The sequence below is a fragment of the Equus asinus genome, chromosome 10 (assembly GCF_041296235.1).
Source record: "Equus asinus isolate D_3611 breed Donkey chromosome 10, EquAss-T2T_v2, whole genome shotgun sequence".
Classification (NCBI taxonomy): Eukaryota; Metazoa; Chordata; class Mammalia; order Perissodactyla; family Equidae; genus Equus; species Equus asinus.
In genome coordinates, this window is record NC_091799.1 from 51,733,463 (window position 1) to 51,756,401 (window position 22,939).

At 51.2% G+C, this 22,939-nt stretch overlaps 1 protein-coding gene across 7 annotated transcripts; it reads left to right on the forward strand.

Annotated features, from left to right (window-relative positions):
• The first annotated feature begins 5,533 nt into the window (after nt 1-5,533).
• LOC123289416 (cytochrome P450 4F3) lies at nt 5,534-22,904 on the forward strand. Of its 7 annotated transcripts, none has more exons than XM_070519298.1 (13): nt 5,534-5,638; nt 6,099-6,297; nt 10,076-10,220; nt 11,362-11,415; nt 11,506-11,633; nt 13,463-13,584; nt 14,375-14,645; nt 15,645-15,711; nt 15,880-16,009; nt 20,781-20,914; nt 21,012-21,076; nt 21,256-21,338; nt 21,759-22,904. In XM_070519298.1, exons 2-13 carry the CDS (start codon nt 6,100-6,102, stop codon nt 21,934-21,936), a joined length of 1,575 nt encoding a protein of 524 aa, XP_070375399.1. In that variant the 5' UTR covers nt 5,534-5,638; nt 6,099; the 3' UTR covers nt 21,937-22,904. The 7 variants fall into 7 exon arrangements, with proteins under 7 accessions (XP_070375399.1, XP_070375397.1, XP_070375398.1 ...); XM_070519296.1 differs by having other exon boundaries at nt 5,537-5,638; nt 11,254-11,415; XM_070519297.1 differs by having other exon boundaries at nt 5,537-5,638; nt 11,254-11,415; nt 11,506-11,618.
• The last annotated feature ends 35 nt before the right edge of the window (nt 22,905-22,939 follow it).

Consider the following 22,939-nt stretch of genomic DNA (forward strand, 5'->3'; position numbering starts at 1 on the left):
GAAGTCAATCCGTTTACATTTAGAGAGATTATTGATATTTGAGGGCTTAATACTGCCATTGTATCTTTTGTTTTCTGTTGTTCTATATTTCCATTGTTTCTTCCTTGTTCTTCTGTCTGCCATTTCAGTTTGGTGGTTTTCTGTGATGTTTTTCTCCGTCTCCTTTTTATTTGGATTTGTGACTCCACCCTGATTTTTTGTTCCGTAGTTATCATCTGGATTGTATAAAAGATCTCAGAGATCAGATAGTCCTTTTTCTGCTCATAGCATCTTATCTCTATGAACCTATGCAGGTTCTGTCCTTTTCCTCTTCTCCTTTTATTTTTTCCTGTCATAAATTATCCTTTTTTGTGTTGTGAATTTGTGACCAAATCGAGGTGGTTATAGTCATTTTTGATGCTTTCTTTAATTAATTATTTAATGCTTTCTTTAATTATTAATTTATTAATTAATAATTAGTGTTGGCTAACGGATACTGATATACGGCTGCAATTTTCTGATTTCATCTGTCTATTCATCTCCTTGCTCCCAGATTTGTAAACTTTTGCCTTTTTTTTTTTCCGGTATGAGGGCCCTCTTAATCATTTCTTGTAAGGTAGGTCCAGTGGTGATGAACTCCCTCAGCTTTTGTTTGTCTGGGAAAGCTTTTATTTCTCTGTCATATCTGAAGGACAATTTCACTAGACAGAATATTCTTGACTGATACTTTTTTGTGTGTGAGGCAGGTTGGCTATGAGCTAACATCTGTTGCCAATCTTCATCTTTTTGCTTGAGGAATATGGTCCCTGAGCTAACATCTGTTTGGCTGGTACTTTTGTCTTTCAGTATTTTGAATATATCACTCCACTTTCTCCTAGCCTGTAATGTTTCTGCTGAGAAATCCTCTGAAAGCCTGATGGGGGTTCCTTTGTAGGTTGTTTTCTTCTCTCTTGCTGCCCTTAATATTTTTTCTTTGTCTGACTTTTCACAGTTTTAATACTATATGCCTTGGAGAAGGTATTTTTGCATTGATGTAATTAGGAGTTATATTAGCTTCATGTACTTGTATGTCCAGTACCTTGCCCAGGTTTGGGTAGTTCTCAGCTGTTATTTCTTTGACTAAATTCTCTGCTCCTTTCTCCTTGCCTTCTTCCTCTAGGATACCTATAATCCATATGTTACTTTTCCTAATTGAGTTGGATATCTCTTGAAGAGTTTCTTCATTTAAAAAAAAATCTTAGTTCTCTCTCCTCCACCTGGATCATTTCTAGGTTTCTATCTTCAAGCTCACTGATTCTTTCCTCCATAATGTCTGCTCTGTTTTTTATGCTTTCCACATTTGTTTTATGTCATTAACTGTGTTCTTCATATCCAAAATTTCTGGTTGGTGCTTTTTTAGAACTTCAATCTCTTTGGTGAAGTATTCCTTTTGTTCACTAATTTTATTTCTGAGCTCATTGAACTGTCTATCTGACTTTTCTTGTAACTCATTGAGTTTCTTTATTATAGCTATTTTGAATTCTCTTGGGGTAGATTATAATCTTCTTTGACTTCAATTTTGTTTTCTGGAGAGTTGTCATTCTCCTTCTGTTCGGCTGTTTTACCATAGTTTCTTCATGGTGTTGATGAATCTGTCCACTGCCTGTGCATTTGTCATAGTAACCATCTTTCTTATTTGAGCATGGCTATGGTTGCTTTGGATCTGAGCTGTTCTGGTTGTATTTCAGAGCCTGCACTTTCCGCCCTCCACTCTCTCTACTAGAAGCATCAGCAGTGCCCTCCTTGTGCTGCTTGTGCCTCTGAGGTTTCTGGTGTCTTGCTGCTTTTGATGTCACTGCAGTCTCAGGTGTTGCCGGTGAGGTCACCAGGCTGTGAGCACTACTACTGCTTCTGGGTCTCCTGGGTCTCATGTTCCCTCTTATTCTCTGCTGACTCTCCACAGGCTTGAGTGTTGCTGCTCCATGCACCACCTGCACTGCTCTTCCTGGGTTATCTGCGGTCATGGCAGCACCACAGTCAGGACTGCTGGGTTCACAGGTGGTGCTGTTGCTGTCAGGGTGCCAGGTTCTTGTGTGCAGCCCCTGCTGCTGATAGAGCCAGTGTTGGGGGTGCCACCACTGGAGGCTGAGTCTCATGTTCTGCTGTGGTTCCTGAAACCTCAGGTGCCACCTGCTAGTGCTGGGTGAGGAGTAGGAGCTAGGCTGCAAGAGTTTTTGCTGGCCCCACAGTCTCTGGTCACTGGCACCTGCCACTCCTTTCTGAGACCTCAGGTCAGGGCACCCAGCTTTTGCTGGTGAAATCCACATTTTGCTGGCTGTCCTCATGTGTTAGTGCTCTCAGCCCCAGTGTCAAAGGCACAAGACCCCTCTTGCCTTCTCTTGCAGCCTGGGTGTCCCACCTCACGCCTGCCTTTGGAAGCTCCCCCTGTACACTCAGACCTCTGGTCACCCTGACCCCTGGCTTAAGGTAGGACCCCTCCCCCAGGCCCATCGCTTATCACTGTTTGATACGTCCTTGGTCATTTATTTGACTGGTGTCCATCTCCGCACTGGGCGTGAGCTCCTTGGCAGCAGGGACAGTGTCTGCCATGCTCACAGCTGCATCCTCAGGGCCTGGCACTCAATGGGTGTTCGGTAGACATATAACCATATGTGTGAACAGCCCCAGGAGGTATAGATATTTCTCCTTGTTTCATAACTGAAAAAAACTCTGAGAATCAGACGGGTGAAGGTGCTCCCCTCCCTCATCCCTTGCAGCATGCGGACTCAACGGTCTTAAAGCAACACTTCTTAAAACTTGAAGGTGTGTGCACAATTCCCCTCTGGATCTACTTAGATGCAATTCTGTCAGCATTCCAGGCAGGGGCACGAGATTCTGCATTTCCTGCAAGCTCTCAGGTGACACGATGGTGGAGGTCCAAGGACCACACTTTGAGGAGCCGAGCCTTAGAGCTCATGACTGCAAAGCTTTCTTTCTTCCCCGGATGTTTAATGAGCACCTATGTGCCAAGTTGTGCTGTCACCTGCGATGTCATATTTACCTAATTTGCTGTGTGGCTGGAGCAAGTTGCTTCATCTCTCTGAGCCTCCAGCTCCTCTTCTGTAAAATGGGCTCATGAAAGTGATACTGCAGGGCTGTGGGATGATTACATGACACAACAGTAGCAATGACAATGAGGAGCATTCGTTAGGCCCTTCCTCTGCCCTGGGTGTTTTACGTGCATTGTCTCTTTCGATTATTCCCACATCGGGGGAGATGGCACTAACTAAATGCCCATTTACAGACACGAAGGAGCACAGCTTAGTGGCTCAGGGCACCCAGTGTGAAGCCTGGTGCACAGCCTGGCTCCACCAGCTCTGTGACTTAGGACAGTCACTCAAATAGTTTTCGTTCTCAGTTTATTCATCCACAAAATGAAAAAAATGGGTAATATGTCTAAAGGGCTTAAAACAGCTTCAGTGGCTTGTTGCCAAATGCTGGTGGTGGCCACCGTTCCTGTTCTCGGCTGCCTGCATATTCCTGGCACACAGTAGGTCCGCAGTGAGCTGAGCACCTCTGGGCACTGGAGGAGATTCTGGGGGGATGGCGCACCCCATGGCACTGAGGGCTCTAGGACCTGAATCCCCCAGCCAGTGGGACGGGGAGAGGGAGGTTTGGGGTCTCCCCAACATCCCACCAGTGTCAGGAGGACTGTCTTTCCCCCACCATCCTGCTCCGTAGCTCTGCCAGGAGCCCCATCCTTTGAGCTCCTCACCTGAGACCATCCCACAGGGCCCTTCTGGACAGGATCAGGGGAGGCCCAGGAGGGGTGCACTAGATCCTTTGGGTGGTGGCTCCTGGATGTGGGAGGGTGATCCGCGGGGTGACACAAGGGTCTCAAGATGTCCCCTCTGGGGTCACCGCATTGCCTTTGATTCCGCCATCACAAATGTCCCTGGGTTAATAGGGCATTGTCCCTTATGAGTGGGGGTGGAGCAGCATGGCAGAGGGAAGGGCTTGGGCATGGGAGCATGACCAGCCCTGCAACTTGGGCTCGAGTCTTGCCCCCTCTGTGCCTCCGTTCACTCTTGAGTTAAGTCGGCATCTTCCCTCAAGCAGATGCATTGCCTGGGTCTCTCTGCCTGATCCCAGGGTGCTGGCCCAGAGATTGAGGGGAGGGTGATGCTTTATCCTGCTGACAGGACATCTGGCACACAGTAGGTTTACCTTATGTATGTCACCTGACACACGGGAGGAGCATTTCACATATAGTACCCTGCACACAGTAGGGATGCTTTGTGTAGAGTATCCAGCACACAGTAGGCATGCCTTATGTAGAACACCTGGCATGCAGTAGAGAGGATTTGAGTACTGGGCACATAGTAGGTACACTTTTTCTAGAGTACTCGGAACAAAGTAGGCATGCTTTATGTAAAGTACTTTGTACAGAGTAAATGTACTTTATGTAGAACACCTGACACACAGTAGGCATCTTTTATTAAAGTAACATTGGTTTATAACATTTTATAACTTTCAGGAGTACGTCATTATAGTCGACTTCTGTGTAGACTACAACATGTCACCAACAAAACTAATACAATCCATCAGGCATGCTTTATGTAGAGCTCCTGACAGGCTGTAGGGATGCTTTGTGAGGTATCCAGCACATAGTAGGCACCCTTTACATACTGTCCTCTGCACAGAGTAGGTCTACTTTATGTGGAGTATTGGCACACAGCAGAACAAGGACTAGTTACCTGCCCTTTTCCTTCACACCGTCTTTTTGGGGCTCCCGATCCTTCTCACCTTCCTGTGGAACCCTCCTCTGCCCCCCTCAGGCCCTCATCTGACATCCCATTTCCCAGATGGAACCCTGAGCCCAGAGAGGGCCGGCACAGCCTACAGTCAGAGTGAGGACGGGCAGGACTCCACCCAGGCTCTCTCAGCTCTGCCCTCCGCTGTCTGTATCCTGTGCTCTCATGACCCCCTGCAGCCTCACCCCCCCACTCCTCCACATGCCCTCGCCTGACGGGGCTCCTTACCCCAGAGTCTGGTGTGGGTGAGCCCCACGAGGCTGGGGGCTTCGTTCCCGTTCCCAGCACTCATGTCTCAACCCAGGCCCTGGGCTACCTGGGGGTAGGTCTTGACTTCCTGCCAGGCTGTGCCGTCCTGGGGCCAGAGGCTCCCTGTGTCTGAGCTTCCTGATTCTGCACCAAGAAACAGTGCATGACTCCCTCCTGGCCCCTCATGTGGACAAGAGCCCAGGAGATGTGTGGGGACAAGGTTTGGCCTGGCCTTGCTGACCTGGCACCTGAACTCTCAATTGTAACCTTTCACCTCCCACACCTTGGACTGGGAAGGGCAGGGGCAGCTGTAAACTTGGGGTCCAGAGTCTGCCTGCCCCCCAAATTTCCCCCTCCACCCCACGAGGAAGGTGCTGAGTACTGAGGAGCAAGCATCCATGCTGTGTGACCGTGAGCTTGTTCATAGGCCTCTCTTGACAACACTGGTTCCCCTCCCCCACCTCCATCTGGGCCTGTGGTCAGGTGGGGAGGAAGTAAGCAGGTGTGTGGGGATTGGCTGGCCCAGTCTGGCCCTGCCAGCCTCCCCAGGTCAGGGCCCAGGGGCCGAGACTTCCCAGGAGCAGGGGAGAGGAGCTGTGTGCAGCTGCAGACAGGAGGTGCGGGCTGGGGTCCAGGGAAGGAGGTGCTGGCCTGGAGTGGGGAGGGCGCTGCCCAGGGCAGGGGTGGCTCCAGGGAGTGAGTTGGCCTGAGGTGGTGGTTTCCTGTAACTGGCGCCTCTGGCAACCTGCCACTGATTCAGTTTGTGCCTTTCCTCCTTAGTCTCTCTTCCTCTTTATCTCTTCTCCTCTGTCTGTCTCTGTGTCTCTGTCTGTCTGCCTGTCTGTCTGTTTCTTCCTCTCCCTCTGGATTTCCACGGACTCCCTCCCCTCTCTGAGCCCTTCTCTGAGCCCTCCCTGCCCTGGCCCCAGCCCTCGCCATCCCTGCCCCTCCCTGTCCTGCCCCTCATACCCTTGGTCCTCGCTCTCTTTGTGAGCTGTCTGTCTGTGCCTCGAGCTCACCAACACCTGGCTTTTCCTGGGCCCCAGGAGCTCACCCTCCACCCTGTGTGCCCTGCAGGATGCCGCAGCTGAGCCTGTCCTGGCTGGGACTCGGGCCTGTGGCAGCCTCCCCGTGGCTGCTCCTGTTGCTGGTCGGGGCCTCCTGGCTCCTGGCCCACGTCCTGGCCTGGACCTACACCTTCTATGACATTGTTCACCGCCTGCGATGCTTCCCGCAGCCCCCCAAACGGAACTGGTTTTGGGGTCACCTAGGCCTGGTTAGTGTGGCAGCAGGAGGGGTCTGGGGCGTCAGGGTGGATCGACTTCCTGAGGGGTCAGGAATGGGGCTCAGGGTTGGGCTGTGGTCTAGGAGAGCGGAAGTGAGAGGGAGGCCCAGGCGGCCCCTCCTTGCTCACTCACTAGTTTCTCTGCTCTGCCATCCCACGCCTTTGCCACGTCCTTGTCCCCACCCCAAGCCTGCTCTGGATCCATCAGTGCAGCTCTGAGAGTCTCCCACATCCTTGTCCCCCACCCCAAGCCTGCTCTGGATCCATCAGTGCAGCTCTGAGGGGCTCCCAGGGCGGGCTGCACAGAGTGTGACCCCCTGGCATTCCCAGTCTGCACCGCTGAGCTTGAGATGGCCTTGGGGGCCCTGTCCAGAGTCGGCTCTGCCTGGCCCGTTTCCTTGAGTCTGCTCACGCTGGGCTGCAGTTGCCACACACGAATTAGCTATGGCCTCCCCACCCCCACCCACTGGGCACAGCTCCCCACCCCTTCCTGGGACCCCTTCCTCTCATCTGACTCTTCCCCCCAAGATGTCTCAATGGGCCCCGTTGCCCAACCTGGAGGAACTAGGCCACTCACTTCCCTTTCAGAGGCCTGTTCCGCTGCCTGCCCACACCCAGGCCTTCACCTTTCACTTGGTCCTGCTCATGCTTAATTAAACGTTAATTGTCCAAGTACTTATTATCTATCTCTCCACCTCGATGGCAGCTCTGGTAGCAGACATGGCAGGGCCAGCCCAGGGGCGGGTGGACAGCGGGCGCTCACAGCAAGTGTTGAGGACCTGGGTGGAGAACGTGCCTTCACCCGTCTCCGTCATGGCCACAGAGCTGACTGCCTACTCCTCCTGTCCTCTGGACCAGCTGAGGGATGAGTACAACTTTCCTTCCCTTCCCGGGGGGCGAGAGCTGCAGCTCAGGGGAGCACTTCCTGTGATTTCACTGTTCTCGTGACAAAGTTCAGAAGGGGGATGTTCCGAAGCTCATTGTGAGGCATTCCTGGGATTCTGGGTCTTGGGATGTTCTCTGGGCCCTGGGGGCAGCGGGAATGCCGTGGTTCCTGCAGGTCTGCCTCCTCCTCTGAGGGCTGAGCTGTGGGGGCTGGTCATGGACAGTCTTCCCACGTCCAGCTCCCTCACTGTGTTACCTTGGCTGAGTGACTATTCCTCTCTGGGTCAATTCGTTGAAGTGCTTTGAGTGTTTGTCTCAGCATCCTTGGGAGCAGGGAGGGGTCACAGGTGAAAAGTTCAACTACCTGAAAACTCTGGGGGTATTTTTCAGGCTTGGATTGCAGGATGGACTAGCGAATTCACATTACTGGGAGCCATACACCACTGTTTCTCCTCTTGGAGGTCTGAGTATTTTCATGGGAAATTTCAAGATATGTGTGTGTACATAGGTTCAGAAGAGATAGAGAGACAGGATGCATTATGAGAGACAGAGAGACAGACAGGACACAGTGTGAGAGCTAGAGAGACAGACAGGACGCAGTGTGCACAGTGGCCAGCTTCATAAGGGGTTCATCGGTGGGAGCTGCCCTCTTGAGTGATGGACAGAGCTCCTGTGTGTCTGCTGGTGCTGCCAGGACTGAAATGTCCTGGGTCTGCAAACATCACTACTCGAGGCAGTGGAGTCTGTTTGGAGAAGCAGGATATTAAAGCAGGTGAGAGACACTTGGCCCAGGGACAGGTCCTGAGCCCACCCTCCTGCCCACAAACCTCCCCCTTGAGCGCCTCCCCATGTGGCCGCCCCGGGGATGCAATCACTCCCAGGATGAGGGAAATCCATCTTCTGGAGCCAAGGTCGGCCTCTGTGTGCAGAGCGTGTCTTCTCCCTGTGCCCTGGTTGCTCCCTTGGGACTTGGAGAGGCCTCAGGGACCCTCCTACCCTGAGAGGAAAGGAGCAGCAGGAAGCCAGAATTCCCCCATCCGTGCGTAATCTGGACACAGTGTCCACTGCAGAGGCTGCAGGGGGGACATGCCGTGGCTGCTTCTGGGGAGTGATGGCCCCTCCTTGCTTGCAGGTCACCCCCACTGAGCAAGGCATGAGAGTTGTTACTCAGCTGGTGGCCAACTACCCCCAGGGATTTGTGACCCGGGTGGGCCCCGTCATGCCCCTTGTCACTCTCTGCCACCCCGACATGGTCCCGACTGTCCTCTGCGCCTCAGGTACCCACGCAGAGCTTGTGGTGGTGGCACCGTGGTGCATCCGCGGGCTCCTAGCTTCTCCCTGCAAGCTTCTGTGCAGCCCCTGCAGGACCCTGGCCCTCTGCCCCTCTCCTCTCAGTTGTCTTCCTCTTTCCTTCCTTTTTTCACCAACCCCCATCTCACCAATCCTCCCTCCACTGCTGTTTGCCCCCTGCCCTGCTGTCCTGGGCACCCCTGGGGCCCCAAGAGGCCTCAATGCAAGTTCTTGTCCTGGGGGATCCTCACTCTTAGAAGACAGGTCTAGACAGAGAGATCCCCGACCTCGAGTGGTGAGGAATGGGCTGGAAGGAGAGGAGTGAGGCAGCGCAGAGGAGAAGCAAGGTCTCTGCTGGGCCAGGCTGGAAGGCTTCCTGGAGAAGGAGTTTCTGGAACTGGGTCTGAAACAATGAGCAGAAATTTTCTAAAGCAGAGGGCAGAGGGGTGCAGTGGGCAAGATAGCATCCGAGGCCCCCTACCAGGCCTGGCCTCAACCCCGCCCACCCCCAGGCCAGAGCTTGAGGGCTTGAGGCTGGTGCAGGATCTGGGCTGCTATTTTCATGATGTCCACCTTTGATGGGTTGATTCCTTCCACTCCCTCCTGTGGCTTGTCCTCTTCAAGCTCATGGCCCTCCTGCTCCAGGCCCCAGGAATCGCCCCAAGCAGACCCCACCCCAGCCAGGCTCCCTTCTGCTGCCCCCTGCCTTTCTCACTTCCAGACAGACCAGGCTGAAGAGGGGAACAGGCAGCAGCTGACAGGGACCTTGGCTCCAACACCAAAATGCTGGGCGACTCTAGGCAGGTCCCTGGCTCTCTCTGGCTGCCAGTCTCTTTCAGCTGTGAGTGGTGGAATGTCTACCCTGTATGGTCTAAGCAAAGAAAGGGAATTGACTGACTGTTCAGGCCAGGGATCTTGTCTTCAGGCACGGCTGGATCCAGGTCTCAGACAGTGTCATCAGGAGTCGGTCTTCGTCTGTTAGTTCTGTGTCCCTCTGTGATGGCTTCACTCTCACGCTGGTCAAGATGAGTCCCAGAAGCTCAGCTCCCATGGAAACACGAGCTCGTGCCCAACAGTTCCAGGGAGAGCTGCAGGATTTGCTTTAGTTTGCCTGCTTAGGTCACAGGACCAGTTCCTCATGCAGTCACTGTGACTCCGATTGCCCGGATCGGCAGGCATAGGGTTCTCAGAGCTATTGTTCTGGGGTTCAAGGCAGTTTGATGGTTAAGAACTCAGGCCCTGGATTCAGACAGACCTGGGCCTGGGCTCAGGTCTCAGGCACACCACTTATGACCTGGAAGGCTGTGGGCAAGTAACTTCATATCGTTCAGTGACTCAGTCTCCTTATCCAGAAAACGGGGATAGGAGAGAAGTCAGGTGAACATGGATTTGGGATTCAAATGGGGAAGGACCCTTTCTGTCCCTGTAACTGAGGGACCTCAGTTGTCGTGTATGGAAGGTGTGGGGAGGGATCCCAGGAGGAGGATGAGCTGCTGGGTGGGATTCACGGGGCTCAGGTCTGGGTCTCTGCCCTGCAGGTCCTTCCCTCTGGCCACCTGGAAGGGTGGTTCAGTTCCTCTTTGTTCCTCTCCAGATTCGGAGCTCGGAGGAAGGTCTTCTGTACACACAGGACCTGGCGAGGACCTATGGGGACGTGTGCTGCTGGTGGGTGGGGCCCTGGCATGCAGTCATCCGCATCTTTCACCCCACCTGCATCAAGCCGGTGCTCTTTGCTCCAGGTAGACACCCCGCTGGCCACAGATTGCCTGCTGCTGAGGTCTCTGTGCTGCCTCCAGCTGGGCAGGTGACCCAGTGCAGACAGGAGGGGCCGTGGTGGAGATCACACTACCTCTGTCTTACCTAGATCCCCACTTGCCTGACCGCTGGTCGTGTCTGCTCATGCCGAGGCTGTGTCTGTGTGATGTCTGCTGTATGGCCCGTCTGGTCACATTTGCATTTCCACCTGGGTCCTAGTTACAGCTGGTATATGTTACACTTGGTTACGGCTAGTGCATGTTACACTTGGTTACACGTGGTATATGTTATATTTGGTTACAGCTGGTATATGTTTACTCCTTGGATCAAGTGGCGATGGTCTGAGTCATGTCTAGGGCTCAGCTGTGGTCAAGGACATCGAGGCATGTTGGAGTCTGTCTGGGTCTTGTCTGATGCCGCCTGAGTGTGTCTGGTTCTCCTGCTGGTCATGTCTGGGTTACATTTGGGGTTTGTCTGATCTCTGCGACCCGGGTCCCTGAGAGAAATGCCTGAAACCTTATATGAGTCTTGTCTGAGGCAGGTCTTAGCATATTTCTGGATCACAACTGGTCCACGTCTGTGACATTAATGGGACTGCGTTTAAGTCCTGTCTGTAGGACATGCTGAGGTCATGTCTTCAGGTCCATGTCAGAGCACGTTGTGTGATGTCAGGGTGTGTCATGCATGTTGTTTCATGTCAGGACATGTTAGTGCATGGTGAGGCCATGTCAGCTGTCCCAGGAGATGTGAGAGTTGGGCAGACACGGTGTCCCAGGTCCCTGTGAAGGTGTTTTGTAGAGTGCTGGGCTGTGCTCGGGTGTTTAGAACATGTTGGAACCTGTAGGAGCCATGCTGAGCCGTGCTGGGGCATGTTGTGCCATGTTGGGATGCATCTAAGCACGTAGGGGTGTGTCTGTGGCATCTGCCCTTGCTCTACTCTACAGTGCAGCCTGGTGTGCTCCCCCTTCACCTCGCCCCTCCTCCCAGCTTCCTCTGCTCTTGCCCCACTCCATCTAGGCTGGGCATGGAGGGGGAGTGCACACGTCTGGCTGGGGCCCCACCTTGCCTCAAAAGGCCCTCCCCTCCCCCGCTCCATGGCCCCTGATGGCTTATCTCTCATGTCAGCTGCCATCGCGCCTAAGGACATGGTCTTCTACAGATTCCTGAAGCCCTGGCTGGGTGAGCAACTGTGTGTGAGGGGATTGGGGACTACCTTGGGGGGCAGGGGAAGGCCCTCCCTTGCTCACTCTCTGTGGCTGCCCCTACCAGGGGATGGGCTCCCGCTGAGTGGCGGTGACAAGTGGAGCAGGCACCGCCGCATGCTGACACCCGCCTTCCACTTCAACATCCTGAAGTCCTACGTGAGGATTTTCAATGACAGTGTGAATATCATGCATGTGAGTCTCTTGAACCCAAGCTCCTACCTGGAGCCTCGGGGGCAATGGGGGCTCAGAGACATCTTGTCTGGAATTCTGGCTCTTCTGGGTAGCTTTGGGGCCATTGCTTCTCCTTTCTGAGCCTCGGTTTCCTCAGCTGTAAACTGGGGATAATGAGCCTCACTTTGCAGGGTGATCAAGATGACGTAATGGACTCCTGTCCCTGGCACATAGTAGGCGCTCATGTGCTAGTTTCTATGTTTCCCTCTCAGAAGCCTTGGAATCCTGAGACACTGTTGACGATAGTGATGAATATTGCATGTTGAGTCCTGAATATGGAGTAACAAGCCACTTTTCAATATATAAGGTTTCATTATTGCTAACAAGTCTACGAGTCAGTGAGCTGCTTCTTCTGGACGTGGATGGGGTCACTCATGTATCTGTGGTCACTTGTAGGTCAGGTACTTTGCTGTTCTGGGCTCAGTCCTCTCACGTGTTTGGGGCCTGGTTGGCTGCAGGCTGGTCTAGGATGCTCTCAGCTGGGACAATCCTCTCGTGTGGTTCCCTCCCTCCAGAAGGCATTTCAGGCTGTTCACACGGCAAAGGCTGGGTTCCGAGAGGCTGAGAGGAAGCTGCAATGCCTCTTGAGCTCTAGGTTTAGGATGATCACTCATCATTTTTACCACATTGGCCAAAGCAAGTCCAAAGGCCAGCCCAGAATGAAAGGGTGGTGAAATGGGTGCCTTCTCCTCATGGAAGTTCACAGGCACATTGCAAAGGGTGGATGTAGGGAGGTGAAGCATTGGAGGTGGGGGTTTTGTGAAGTGCCTGGGACTTTTCCACACTTGCGAGCTAACAAGTAAGCTCATTACTGTTTTGTGGATCCTGCCAGAAGACATGAGACTCCTGAACCAGAGACAAAGGACAGTTTATTACTCATGGCTCAGCAAACGGCACGTGCCTATTGTTGGTTTGCATTCTTTCTCCATGTCCCCAAATCCCATGAGGACAACACAGGTGGGCTTCCACGGATGCCTGCTCATGCAGTATGTTGCAATGCACAGGAGGAGCACTAGGTTTAGGGACTGTGTGAGTTTCATTGCAATAGGAAGCAAGCCTGATATGTGCCCGGGGGGAGACATTTCCTCTTCCCTCAATGTTGTTTGCTGCAAACACAACTCTGAGAAATGGCCCAGGTAAAGAACATGTTTTTGGCATACCCAGCAAGAATGTGCAGGGTGCTCAGGGCCCATGGAAGACTACCGCTACCAACATAGGGGACAGTCTCCTAGCCAATTTATAACAATAGGATGATGAAAGCTAGCATTTATTGAGCACATTCTATATGCTAGAAGTTACATGGCAATTCCATGACGTGTGCTGTCTAATTTAATTTTCATGTCCCTGTGAGGTGGAGATTCTTTTTCCCCATTGCAGATGGTGAAACTGAGGCTGAGAGAGGTTAGGGAGTTGCTTGAGTTCACACAGACGGCAAGTGAGCTAACAAGTGGAGCTGGGATTCCAACCTGGTTTGTCTGACACAAAAGCAGGTCATCTGACCTGTCACTGAGGATTTGACAAGTGGAGCCCAGAGGAAGGCAATGAGCTGGCCAAGGGTGCACAGAGTGTAACAGGCAGAGCCAGGACTGGAATGCAGGTCTCCTGACTCCCAGCCGTGGGGTCTTCATGTCCTCACAGTAACAGTGTCCACTCCCGCTCATGCCTGGTCCTCCACAGGACAGGTGCTTGGGTTCAAGAGGCCGGGTCTGGGGAGCCCATCCTGGTGTTGGGTTGGGGCGGGGCTGAGGGGAGGCCAGTCCCAGCCCTGGCTCTGCCGCTTCTCTGTCCAGGCCAAGTGGAAGCGCCTGGCCTCGGAGGGCAGTGCCCATCTGGACATGTTTGAGCACATCAGCCTCATGACCCTCGACAGTCTGCAGAAATGTGTCTTCAGTTTCGACAGTAACTGCCAGGAGTGAGTCCTTGCCCAGGGCCAGGGAACACGCTCTATAGATGCAAGGGAATAGATGGGGGAAGACTGACCATGGCAATCAGAAGAGCTTTCCTGGGTGACAAGGGTCCAAGCTGGACACTGAATGGGGGAATGGAAAAGGGAAAGAGCAATATTTTCAGGTAGTTAGAAATGTTTAATACAGGACAGGAGGCTAGGACGAGCAGAGTGTGTGCAACAGTAAGGAGACACCTGGGAAATGGGGTTGGAGGTATAGGTGGGGGTAGATCTTAATGACATTGAAAAGCCAGGCAAAGCACTATCAACTTGCTTGAGGTGTCCAGGGAACCATGGAAGGTGTTTGAGCAGATGAGGGTCAAGCTGAGCTTGGACGTCTGACTCTAGAGAAGACTTGTGTAGACACAGGTGGTGTTGACACTGGATGCATGGAGACTCAGGAGGAGGCTAGGTCCATTGTCAGTTGGGAGAGGACAAGGTCTGAGCTGTGTGGACGGTTTTGGAAGGAGAAGGGGCAGATATTGGTAGGAGAGAGAGGAGAGAAGCATGATGTCTCAGCTGTGCCCTTGGCACCTGGCACATGGAGGCAGCTCACAGAGACAGGAAAGGAAGAAGGGAGAGAAGAAAGACTGGAGAGTCACGTCTCCTGGATCGTCCCCACCATCCATCTGTGGGGCCATCTGTTCCTGGAGACTCAATTTCCCCATGGGATGTAGGGCCTGATTTCTGGTGGGAGGTGCTTCCTGGGCTTCAGGTGAGCTAAGTTGTTGCCTCTCTTCATGCCCACATCCTGCAGGAAGCCTAGTGAATATATTGCTGCCATCTTGGAGCTCAGTGCCCTTGTGACAAAGCGGCACCAGCAAATCATCCTGCACATGGACTTCCTGTACCACCTCACCACTGATGGACGGCGCTTCCGTAGGGCCTGCCGCCTGGTGCATGACTTCACAGATTCTGTCATCCAGGAGCGGCGTCGCACCCTCCCTGATCAGGGTCTTGATGACCTCCTCAAGGCCAAGGCTAAGGTCAAGACTTTGGACTTCATCGATGTGCTCCTGCTGGCTAAGGTGGGCTTCTCTGGGACCTGAATTCAAGAAGTAGAATGCACCTTGATTTCAAATGTGAGATAGAAGAACTTGGACCTGACCCAGAGGGAAGTGGGGAGCCATGGAAGGTGCTTGAGGACGGGAGGGATGGGTCAGGGGTATGTTTTAGAGATGACTGTGTGGAATGCAGGCTCTGGGGAGCTGTTAAGTGTGAAACTGATGCTGGGCAGGGCCTGAGACTTTACTCTACTTAATAAGTTAGTCATATACAGATATACATACGACTAACTTATGAAGTCTAATATATATATATTATATCTATGTCAGAACGCTGGCTCAGAGCAGCCCACTTATTGCTCACAGCAGTAACAGTAGCCAGAGCAGAAGTGTGGCTCTGGTTCCCCATTCCCAAGTTCCTGTGAGGGTGGTGTGATGTTGTTACCTGTGCATGCAGCCATGCTTGCATCACGAGAGAGGTGCACCCACAGTATGAACCTTGGAACTTAGGACAGCTGACTCATCTGTCCCTTCTTCCTTATGGTGAGAGAGACAAGGAGAGAAGGAGAAGGAGAATCTTCTGGAATATAAGCAGATCTTCAGTGAGAAGGCAAAGTCTGTAGGTTCTGTAGGGTTATCTCCAGGGGAGATAAGGAATCTCTGGATCTACCATCCAACAATGTGAGCAAATGGCTCTGGAGCGATGCTCAATGTCTAACTTCCAAGGCAAGTTGCCAGTCAATCATCCTGCAGCTTGGGTTGCCAATATATTTTTCTCAGAAAGCCTTCATCACGTAGAACCATGGAAATGTTCATGGATCATTCATTCCTCCCACCAGGGACAAGAGAGGAGGCAAGGATGCCAAGGAGGAGGCCTGTGGGGTGGGGCCTCTGGTGATAGGGACAAAGGGAGGTCCAGGAGTGCAGGGTTGGCTTGGGGTCCTGGGTGGATGTTGGAGCTTCAGAGATTGTCTCAGGGCCCCTAGGAGCCGGTGATGTGGGGGGGTCTTGCTTTCTCTCCAGGATGAAGATGGGAAGGAACTGTCAGATGAGGACATCCGAGCTGAAGCTGACACCTTTATGTTTGCGGGTGAGATTACAGAAGGGGCAGGGGTTTCTTTATCCCAGGGACTTGGCTGGTGGCCCCTGGACCACTGCATCGCCCCCCATCCTCCCTGAGGGCCTCAACGTAAGGACGCTGTCCACCTTCTGGTGCTGAAGCCTCCCAGAAACCCAAACTTGTCTGGCTGCCTCTCAGGACATGACACCACAGCCAGCGGCCTCGCCTGGGTCCTGTACAACCTCGCGAGGCACCCGGAGCACCAGGAGCGGTGCCGGCAGGAGGTGCGAGAGCTCCTGAGGGACCGCGAGCCTAAAGAGATTGAGTGGTGAGTGCAGGTGCACATGGTCTGTTCCTGAAACCCTCTCCTTGTCTCTGCTCCCCAGCTGGGTGTGGGAAGGTCTTTTCGTCCATTCTGTGATTTTTGCTTAGTGGGAATAGGAGCAGAGCCCAGAGGTGGGGTCAGGTACCCAGCCCGGGTCTCTAAGGACAGGTTACAGCCTTCTGGGTAGAAGATCTGGACGGCAAGAGAATTAGTGCAATGTGTGAGGGCAGATCATGCCCCTTAGGACCTGTTCAGAGAGTGAACCTCCCTTCTGCTCCCTTACTTTTCTCTCTGAAATCGCATTCTTTCAAACATCTTCACCACCTGGATGTTTGCTGGGCTCCTAACTCCTATCATATTGTTCAGTCCAGGGTTCACAGGGGACACCTGAGGATTGAAGTCACTCAACTCTTGTCCATGAACACCTCCACCTTCATCCATCCAGTCCCCATTCAGCAAACACTGCCACACTGCCTGCCCATCCCCAATTCTTGCTGTCCCCAACTCTTCCCAGCCCTATCCTGTGTCCTGGAGACCCGGGAAGGACCCAGACCCGGCCTGCGCCTTCCAGGGGCTCCCAGGCTGGTGGGGGATCGTCCCAGGTCAGGACACTCCCAGTCCACATGGGCAGGGCCTGGGTTCAGAGCATGACAGGCAAGACTGAGGGTGGAGAGAGTTCTCAGCTGAGACCTTGAATGCTGATCAGTAGACATTTGGGTGTAGTTGTGTGCGGTTCTGTCAAGAAGATAGTGTGGGCAAAAGTGATGGGGAGGAGAAGGGCACAGGCAGAGGGAGAGGGGGAGGGAAGGTAGCAGAGAGGGAGAGATAAAGAGAGACAAAGAGCGGGAGAGAGGAATAGAATGGAGGAGGGGGAAGGAGAGAGAGAGAAAGGAGAGGGAAGGAGGGAGCAAGAGAGGGAGAGAGAGTGAGGGATGGAGAGACAAAGGAAGGGAAGGAGAGAGGAAGGGAGGGAGAATGAGAGAGAGAGAGAGAGAGAGTGACTCATGGTGAGATGATGAGGCTGGGAGATGGCAGGAGAGGCCGGTTGTGGAAGACTTTAGTGAAATGTTAAGTGCTCCAATTTTAAGTCAAAGGCAATGGGGAACCAAGGAAGGTGTTTGAGCAGGAGGAGGACAGGTGAGATCTGGGTAGCAGAGAGAGATTTCTAGGGCTGGGGGGCCTGCTGGAGAGGACAAGCTGTAGGATCGGGCCCAGGGAGGAGATCCGAGGCCTGAGCCAGGCCAGGGGCTGGGGGCTGGTGAGGAGACGTTGGACTGGACAGGCGTTTTGGAGGAAGTGTTCACTCCAAGTCTTGCTCAGCACAGCGGTCCTGTGAGGTGGAGAAACACTTTTATTGTTTTTAATCCAAGACTTAACCAAAATTATGCACTTAGTAAAAAAGAAGAGTGCAAAAGAATTTGCAATAAAAATGGACTTCCTTCTTAATCTGCACCCTGTGGGTAACTCTTGTCAATGAATTCCTGTGCCTCCTTTTAGAAGACATCTATCCTTATACCCACATTTATATGACTCCTCTCTTTCTGTCTCTGTCCAGGTGGGAGTTCAGGTGTGCACATTAAAAGTATAACTTTGAACTCTTTACTTTTTCTTGAAGAATGAGTTTTGGAAAAGTGGTTTTGAATGACATAAACCACGGTGAGAACAAGTTCTTATTGCACTAAATGAGACATTACAGAGAAGACTAGGGCTATCCTTGACACCGTAAGTTTGGTTAACGTCCATCACCACACACAGTTACAAACTTTTCTTTCTTGTGATGAGAACTTTCAAGATCTACTCTTTTAGCAGCTTTCAAATATATAATACAGTATTGTTAATTAAACTCACTGTGTTGTACCTTACATCTCTTTGGGCTACTTTGGGCTAATTTTTATGAAGTCAGATCTGTCAGAATTTTCTTTTGCAGACATTCCCTCCATCCATACCCTAGGGTTCTGTGGGTTTCCTTAACTAGATGTTAAGTTTTCACGTATTCATGTGTCTGTCTCTCAGCTTTCTATTCTGTTCCATGGGTCTATTTTCCTCTCCTTGCAGAGGTGCTACACTGTTCTTTTAACTCCTGCATATTTGTGATAAATCTTAACATACAGTAGAGTTCCTCTTCTTTTTAATCTTTCAATTTTAAATTGACTTAGCTCTTCATCGCCTTTTATTTTCCCAGAAACAATTTTGGAGTAGGTTTATCAAGTTCTTTAAAATGTCAGGTACATTTTCATTTGAATTGGATATATTCTACTGGTTGACTTGAATGTATGATTGGCCTGTGGAAAATGGATTATTGCACAATATTAACACACACTATCCCAGAGTGTGGAATGGACATCCATTTCTGGATATTCAAAAAATCTTTAGTTTGTTAATAGAGTCTAAAATTTTTGCATAGACATTTTATGCACATTTTGTTAAATTAATCCTTAGATATATTTGTTGCTATGGTGAATCATATCTTCTATTTGGATTGAGAGAAGTTTATAAATTCAGTAGGAATATGCAGATTTCAGATTTTTGCCAATTTTAATCCAGGTATTCTATATAAATATTATTATAATCTTCTCTCTTGTTGTCTTTTCTAATTGGTTGTTGCTTATACATAGAAAAACCAGTAATTTGTGCCTATAAATTTTGTGCCTAATGAATATAGTAAATACCAAAGAGGGAGTCTCATGTAAATAGGAAAAATGAAGATCGTTTAATTAAAGATCTTGGAACAACTGGGAAGCTACCTGGAAAACAGTTAATTCAAACTGTGTTTATGTATTATAAGAATACAACATCTAGATGAATCAAAGATTTAAAATAAAAAATAAAGGAGTCTTAAAACTCTAGTTCTAGTCTAAAAACCCTGGAAAAACTGTTTTATAGTTCCAGGGTAGGGAAGGCCCTATTTTTTAAACTGTATTCTATTTTACTTTTTATCAAGATTATGATAGTTTACAACATTGTGAAATTTCAGTTGTACATTATTATTTGTCAGCCATATTGTAGGTGCACCCCTTCACCCTTTGTGCCCACCCTCCCAGTCCCCCTTTCCCCTGGTAACCACTAATCTGTTCTCTTTGTCCACATGTTTAACTTCCGCATGTGAGTGGAGTCATACAGAGATTGTCTTTCTCTATCTGGCTTATTTCATTTAACATAATACCTCAAGCTCCATCCATGTTGTCATGAATGGGACAATTTTATCCTATTTTATGACTGAATAGTATTCCATTGTATATATATACCATATCTTCTTTATCCACTCATCAGTCAATGGGCACTTCGGTTGCTTCCACGTCTTGGCTATTATGAATAATGCTGCAATGAACATAGGGTTGCATGGGTCTCTTTGAATTGCTGATTTCAAGTTCTTTGGATAGATACCTAGTAGTGGGATGGCTGGGTCATATGGGATCTCTATTTTTAATTTTTTGGGAAGTCTCCATAGTGTTTTCCACAGTGGCTGCACCAGTTTGCATTCCCACCAGCAGTGGATGAGGGTTCCTTTTTCCGCACAACCTCTCCAACATTTGTTATTTTTGTTTTGGTTATTTTAGCCATTCTAACGGGTGTAAGGTGATATCTTAGTGTAGTTTTGATTTGCATTTCCCTGATGATCAGCGATGATGAACGTCTTTTCATGTGCCTATTGGCCATCCATATATCTTCTTTGGAGAAATGTCTGTTCATGTCTCCTGCCCATTTTTTGATCAGGTTGTTTGATTTTTTGTTGTTGAGTTGTGTGAGTTCTTTACATATTATGGAGATTAATCCTTTGTTGGATATTTGGTTTGCAAGTATTTTTTTTCCCATTTGGTGGGTTGTGTTTTTGTTTCAATCCTGTTTTCCCTTGGGGAAGGCCCAACTTTTGTCACAAGTCCCAGGAGATAGACAAGAAGAGATTGATATGCTATTAAATGAAAAAGATACAGAGCAGTATTTGTAGTATATAATATGCCATTTTATAACTTTTTTTAAGATGCAAAAACATAACTCTGGAAGGATACATCAAAAATAACAACCTCAGCAAACTATAAAGAGGGGAAATGAGTGGTGTTGGGCCACAGGGACAGTGTTTTGTAGTTTTCTAATTTGAACCAGTTAACTGTATCAGCTATTAAAAATTCAAATCACCACACAACAAGAAGGGAGTGAAAGAAAAAGAATTCAGCCCCGTTACCAGATCTTCGATGCTTATAATTTTTTTGGGGGGGACTCTCATGTTTTCTAAGTGTAAAATCACTCTCTACCAAAAGTGACATGTTTATCCCCACATTTCGAATTGCGCTACGCTCCTTTTTTCCCTTGTCTAATTGCATTAGCTCGTATCTCTAGCACCGTGATAAATAAGAGCAAAACATTGGAGCTGTTTCTTTCATTTCTTAATAATTCCTTTGCCTTTTGATTTTACTTTCTTGCCATAAAACTTATTTTATTTTATGCAAATTTGAAAACCATTTTATGGTTGGCTTTTGGGTGTTGTGTTTTGCTCAGAAAAGCTTTAAAAAATATCTAGCTGATGTTCTCAGTCTGGCACTTGTGTAATATTGCTTTTCTTTCAAACCACAGTATTGAGATGTGATTGACATACAAAAAGCTGTACACATTTAATGTACACAACTTAGTGAGTTTGGAGATGTGTGATCCATCTGGAATTTATCCTGTTATAGGAGTGAGGGTCAGAGGAAGGTGGAGAGAGGCTCTAACAGGGCAGGAGGAGGGCTGAGGGGTCTCTGTTTTGGCTCCCTGGATAATTGTTTGGGGGTTTCCTTAGGGACGACCTGGCCCAGTTGCCCTTCCTGACCATGTGCATCAAGGAGAGTCTGCGGTTGCATCCCCCAGTGACAATGGTCTCCCGCTGCTGCACCCAGGACATTGTGCTCCCGGATGGCCGGGTCATCCCCAAAGGTGCCCTCAACGTCAAGGGGAAGAGCATCCTGGGCAGGAAAAGGGGCCCGTCTGCCAGCGGGGGACCTCTTCCTGACCGGCCCCTCCTCTCCCACAGGTGTTATCTGCCTCATCAGCATTTTCGGGACCCACCACAACCCATCCGTGTGGCCAGACCCTGAGGTGCTGCCTCCCCCCACTCTCATCCTTGTCTGCTCCCCTAAGGGGACCCAGGGGAGGGCGCAGGGTTCTGACCTGACAAATGAGACATCACCTCCCCCCATCATACACACGTCTGACTCTCCAAGGCTGGAGGTCCTGGGAGAACCCACCCAGCAGCCCTGTCTTGGCCTCGCCCCCAGGTCTATGATCCCTTTCGCTTCGACCCAGAAAACACCAAGGAGAGGTCACCTCTGGCCTTTATTCCCTTCTCAGCGGGGCCCAGGTGAGGACGGCAGGCATCTGAGGTGGGGATGTGGTGATGGGGGCGGGGGTCTGGGATTGAGATCCCAACATGACTGTGAGGGCGGGAAAAGGGGAAAAGTGAAGATGGGCAGAGTTCCAGCTCTCCTTCCCCCCTGCCCCGGAGGTTATGGGTAATGGTCTGGGGCCTGGGGTCCTCGGTGTGCTCAGAGCCCCTGCCCCCTGTCTTCTGGTCTGAGCTCGGGCTGCAGGCTGGGCCAGGCTCAGGGGATGTGCAAGCCCTGGCGGAGGCCCAGGCTTCTCTCTGCCTGCGGGCAGGGATGGGGGTCTCTGGACAGGTTCCGGCGCGATGGTGCGGGCATGGGGGTCCCGGGACAGGTTCCGGCGCGATGGTGCGGGGATGAGGGTCCTGGGCGCCTTCGAGCCCCCACTCCCGCCGCAGGAACTGCATCGGGCAGACGTTCGCCATGACGGAGATGAAGGTGGTCCTGGCGCTCACGCTGCTGCGCTTCCGCGTCCGGCCGGCCGGGGAGGAGCCGCGCCGGAAGCCGGAGCTGATCCTGCGCGCCGAGGGCGGACTGTGGCTGCGGGTGGAGCCGCTGAGCGCGGGCCCCCAGTGATCTGCGGCCTCCCGACCGGGGATCCACCCCGACCCCACACCTCACTGTGCAGATTCCCAGGAATAAATCTGTGCTGTCACCTCTGCCCCAGCCTATCGGGAGCCAGCAGGGGGCGGTGGTGGCTGCGGGGGATGGGGAGGGGCCGTGGTGGGTGGAGGCGGGGCCGGTGTCTCTGAGTCCGACACCCTGCCTGCTTCTCCCGCTGACCACTTGGCCCCACGCCGCTCAAGGGTTCTTCTAGAAACCAACGAGGGACTTCATCCTGTGGGCAGTAGGGAGCTGTGGGAGGTGTCTGAGCAGGAGGGCGCCAGGGTGAAGGACGGACGTAAGGGGCACATTTGAGGCTCTGAGCCGGGAGGAGAACCTGTGCTCTGAGCGCTCTGACCTCGGTTCCATCTCCTAATATACCCAATCTTTCCTCACCTCAGAACCCTTCGCTATGTATCTGTGGTTACTGTGTTACTGTCTTGACTTGAACATGACAAGCCGGATGCTTTATAGTGTGTTGTGTTGTCTGTCCCTGTTGCAGTGTCTGCTGTTTTTGCTGGTTTTCACTCCTAGGGTCAGTGTTCTTGTGTGCCTGGTTACCACTGCCTGGGTAGTGGCTGCCATATTTGAAATAATATCCGTCGAATTTGAAGGAGGCAGCTTTCTGTAAGAGGAATCCTAGGAGCCGTGCTGGGTGAGGATGAAGTTAAATGAAGTTCAAGGCTCATGGTGCCCAAGGCCACCAGGAAGATTAAAGTCAAGCCGCAGTGACACTTGCAGGCTCCTCCTCTTCCATTTGCTGTCATGCTGAGGGTGGAGCTTTGTGAGGTCTCCACCAACGTGAGGAGCGCTCCCCTCCTGGCCTCTCCCTGGGCTCTGCCTTTTCTCTCCCCACCACGAGGACATCCAAACAGGGATTCACATTTTCTTGGCTGGAGAAATGCCTCCAGGGTAATAAAATGAACATAATGTTCATTTTATCTCTGGGTTCCTGTTTTCATTTGAGTAGTGTCTT